Below are 3,893 nucleotides of genomic sequence, written 5' to 3' on the forward strand. Positions count from 1 at the left end.
CTCCTCCCGATAACCCCCTCACGCACACACACACACACACACACACACACACACACACACACACACACACAGGTCATGGGCTACAACACCTGCACAAGTAGCTTTTTCTTCAGTAGAACAGCAAAGAAGAATCTGGGCTCCTTAATGATTCAAAAAATGCAAGTCAATGGCTACCGTCACTTTGAGAGTCAAGAAAAGCATCTATAGGCAACACAAAATTAAACCCTGTGGCTCCTGATGATATATTGAGGTCTTATGAAGCGAAACAATCAGTCTGTGCAAGAAACGTATTTACAGCATTATAACCTGTAATCCGGTTTATGAACGAATCATTCTTTTGAACTAGTTCTTTTACTTGAACTAGTTGAACCAGTTCATCAAATCGGACTGAAGCATCCGAATCAGTTTGTGTCTCGATCAGCTCAGATCTACAAGTTACTCAATCACACTCACTTTCAGACACCTGACAGTCACTCCGACTGGAAATGAGCTGAAACAGCAGCGTATCTGATAATGAATGAACTGATTCAGTGCTCCAGTCCCTCCAACAGTCACTAAACTGAGGAAACAGTTTGACTCGGACCGAGAGCCGCTGACAGTGTTGGGGAACGCATTACAAGTTACGTAATCAGATTACTTTTTTCAAGTAACTAGTAAAGTAGTGCATTACTTTTTAATTTAGAAGGAAATATCAGAGTTACTTTTTCAAATAAGTAACAGCAGTTACTTTGTTTCCATGTGTTGAGTGACAGCTCTGGTGTTGCCGTGGTGACAGAAATCAGGAGTCAGTGCAGAGCGTTGTGTGAGAACATGATCTTACTGTAGCTCTAGACTCAATATCAACATGTGTTTACTCAAAAACACATTCAGCGTTCCTCAGAATCAATGCAAACTTGGCATATTATACAAACCCGCAATAATGAAATATGTTAAATAAGACAAATATCATTTATATAGTTAATCCCATGACACTGGCCGCTGATATGCGCATGTGTGAACCGAACACTTGAATGAAGGGGCCAAATGAAAGTTTTTATGGCTTCTCATTATTTTTCTAAATGTACAATTTATTGTGATAATTATCGATATCGACTGATATGAGAAAAATTATCGTGATTATCGATATTGACTGATATGAGAAAAATTATCGTGATTATTGATATCCACTGATATGGCTCAGTCGATATCGATAATTATCACAATAATTTTTTCATATCAGTCGATATCGATAATTATCACAATAATTTTTTCATATCAGTCGATATCGATAATTATCACAATCACACACACACACAGGTCATGGGCTACAACACCTGCACAAGTAGCTTTTTCTTCAGTAGAACAGCAAAGAAGAATCTGGGCTCCTTAATGATTCAAAAAATGCAAGTCAATGGCTACCGTCACTTTGAGAGTCAAGAAAAGCATCTATAGGCAACACAAAATTAAACCCTGTGGCTCCTGATGATATATTGAGGTCTTATGAAGCGAAACAATCAGTCTGTGCAAGAAACTTATTTACAGCATTATAACCTGTAATCCGGTTTATGAACGAATCATTCTTTTGAACTGGTTCTTTTACTTGAACTAGTCGAACCAGTTCATCAAATCGGACTGAAGCATCCGAATCAGTTTGTGTCTCGATCAGCTCAGATCTACAAGTTACTCAATCACACTCACTTTCAGACACCTGACAGTCACTCCGACTGGAAATGAGCTGAAATAATTTTTTTCATATCAGTCGATATCGATAATTATCACAATCATTTTTTCATATCAGTCGATATCGATAATTATCACGATAATTTTTTTCATATCAGTCGATATCGATAATTATCACGATACTTTTTTCATATCAGTCGATAACGGTAATTATCACGATAAATGTCAAATCTTGATTTCTTTCAAGTTTAAAGGCAGATTTTTGCTCCAATGTGAAAGTTGTAAAAACCAGACGGTTAATTGTGGTTTTAAACTATTCTTTATGGTCAGAACAAAATCATTTCTTAGTTCAGTAATATTGTTTCAAATCAAGAAACAGGTTTGTGTTGCCTGATAATATTAATAATATAAAATTTTTTGTCTCTTAGAAATACACATTTGATAGTAGCTTGAGTTAGGATGCAGATGTAGATTTATGTTCATTATCAAAATCAGTAACATCTGTAAAAATTGTAGCAATCAAATTTTTATATGGTGAAATTTAATTATTCTGACTGTTTGAGGTGTTTTTTATTTTTATTTTTAACCATTGGTTTTCAATAGCAGCAATTTTTTATCAGTTTAACCATTATACAGCATGACGAAAACGTGACTTAAATTTGATTGACTAAAACTGGACTAAAATGCTCATGCATTACATTGACTTAAACTTGACGAAACAAAAACAGGACTAAGGTTGACTAAATGTGACCCTGGAGCACAAAACCAGTCATAAGGGTCAATTTTTCGAAATTTAGATGTATGCATCATCTGAAAGCTGAATAAATAAGCTCTCCATTGATGTAAGGTTTGTTAGGACAGGACCATATTTGGCTGAGATACAACTATTTGAAAATCTGGAATCTGAGGAAGCAAAAAAATCTAAATATTGAGAAAATCATCTTTAAAGTTGTTCAAATGAAGTTCTTAGCAATGCATATTACTAATCAAACATTAAGTTTTGATATATTTATGGTAGGAAATTTACAAACTATCTTCATGGACAAAATTAATACTGCTGTACGGTTAATTAATAATAATCTTATTGCTAAAATGTTTCCAGTAAGTTTCCATTGACTTAAACTATACTGAAATGTTGAGACTTTTACCCCCAGTTTCACAGACAAGACTTAAATGTAAGTCTGAGCAATTTCAACTGAAAGAAACTTGCACTGACTGATCTTAAACTATATCAGATCCCCCTGAAACGCACAAACCATAAGCATTTAATCTCAGTCATTTATAATTTAATAAATTAAATTAATGTGAACCCCACTGATGCTCTTAAAGATACTTGGGAGCATGATCTAGGAGTTACTATTACAGAGGATCTGTGGCGTAACATCTTGACCCAGGTACACTCCTCTTCCTTATGTGCTAGGCATGGTTTGATGCAGTGTAAAATACTATTACATACTAAAATTAAAATACTAGTATTAAAATACTAAAATACTAAAATACTACAAGCGCTGCCTGTAACTGCTGCAAACATTCACCCGCTGATCACCTACATATGTTTTGGACATGTCCACAGCTGGCAACTTTCTGGTCAGGTGTATTTGATACATTTAATAAAGTTCTCAACACTAATATAGACCCTGATCCCTTCTTAGCCCTCTTTGGAGTATCCCTTAGACCTGATCTGACAGCCCGAGATTGTAAGGTTGTTGCTTTCGCTACAATCTTGGCCAGACGAGCTATCCTTCTTATGTGGAAGCACACCTCGCCCCCGAGACATAACGGGTGGATACAGGACATTTTTTACTGTATCAGACTTGAAAAGTTAAGATGCTCACTCTCTGGTTCACTCAACTTTGTTATTATTTCAATCTGTATTGTCACACAGAATACCAATAAAAAGATTGAAAGTAAAAGTAACTTTCCCCAGCACTGCTTATAACCCATCAATATACACAATATATTTCACCTCCACTTCTTCTCTCTCGGTCTCCTCCTTCCTGTCAGACTTGCATTTCTCCTTCTCGAAAGCCCACTGCAGCTCTCTGGCTCTCTTCTGCTCGTGTGCCAGTCTGTCGTTCAGTGTGTCGACCTCTGCGGCCTTCAGGGAGACCTCAGCCCTGTCACACACACACACACACACACACACACACACACACACACACACACACACACACACACACACACTCACACAAACACACACACAAAACACACACACAAATCACACACACAACTAA

General features: G+C 36.5%; 2 protein-coding genes across 2 annotated transcripts in view; both read right to left on the reverse strand.

Annotated features, from left to right (window-relative positions):
* Positions 1-3,456, reverse strand: part of LOC107575104 (A-kinase anchor protein 9-like) — a 13,150-nt gene extending 9,694 nt beyond the window's left edge. Inside the window, exon 1 of the mRNA XM_016261511.1 lies at positions 3,296-3,456. Within this exon, the coding sequence (XP_016116997.1) occupies positions 3,296-3,456 (161 nt within the window). The remainder of the gene's footprint in view (positions 1-3,295) is intronic.
* Positions 3,457-3,589: 133 nt separating this feature from the next.
* Positions 3,590-3,893, reverse strand: part of LOC107575105 (A-kinase anchor protein 9-like) — a 24,151-nt gene continuing 23,847 nt past the window's right edge. Inside the window, exon 12 of the mRNA XM_016261513.1 lies at positions 3,590-3,776. Within this exon, the coding sequence (XP_016116999.1) occupies positions 3,593-3,776 (184 nt within the window). The 3' untranslated portion in view covers positions 3,590-3,592. The remainder of the gene's footprint in view (positions 3,777-3,893) is intronic.

This window comes from Sinocyclocheilus grahami, unplaced genomic scaffold, assembly GCF_001515645.1.
Source record: "Sinocyclocheilus grahami isolate Dianchi unplaced genomic scaffold, SAMN03320097.WGS_v1.1 scaffold2466.1, whole genome shotgun sequence".
In the NCBI taxonomy this organism is placed as follows: domain Eukaryota; kingdom Metazoa; phylum Chordata; class Actinopteri; order Cypriniformes; family Cyprinidae; genus Sinocyclocheilus; species Sinocyclocheilus grahami.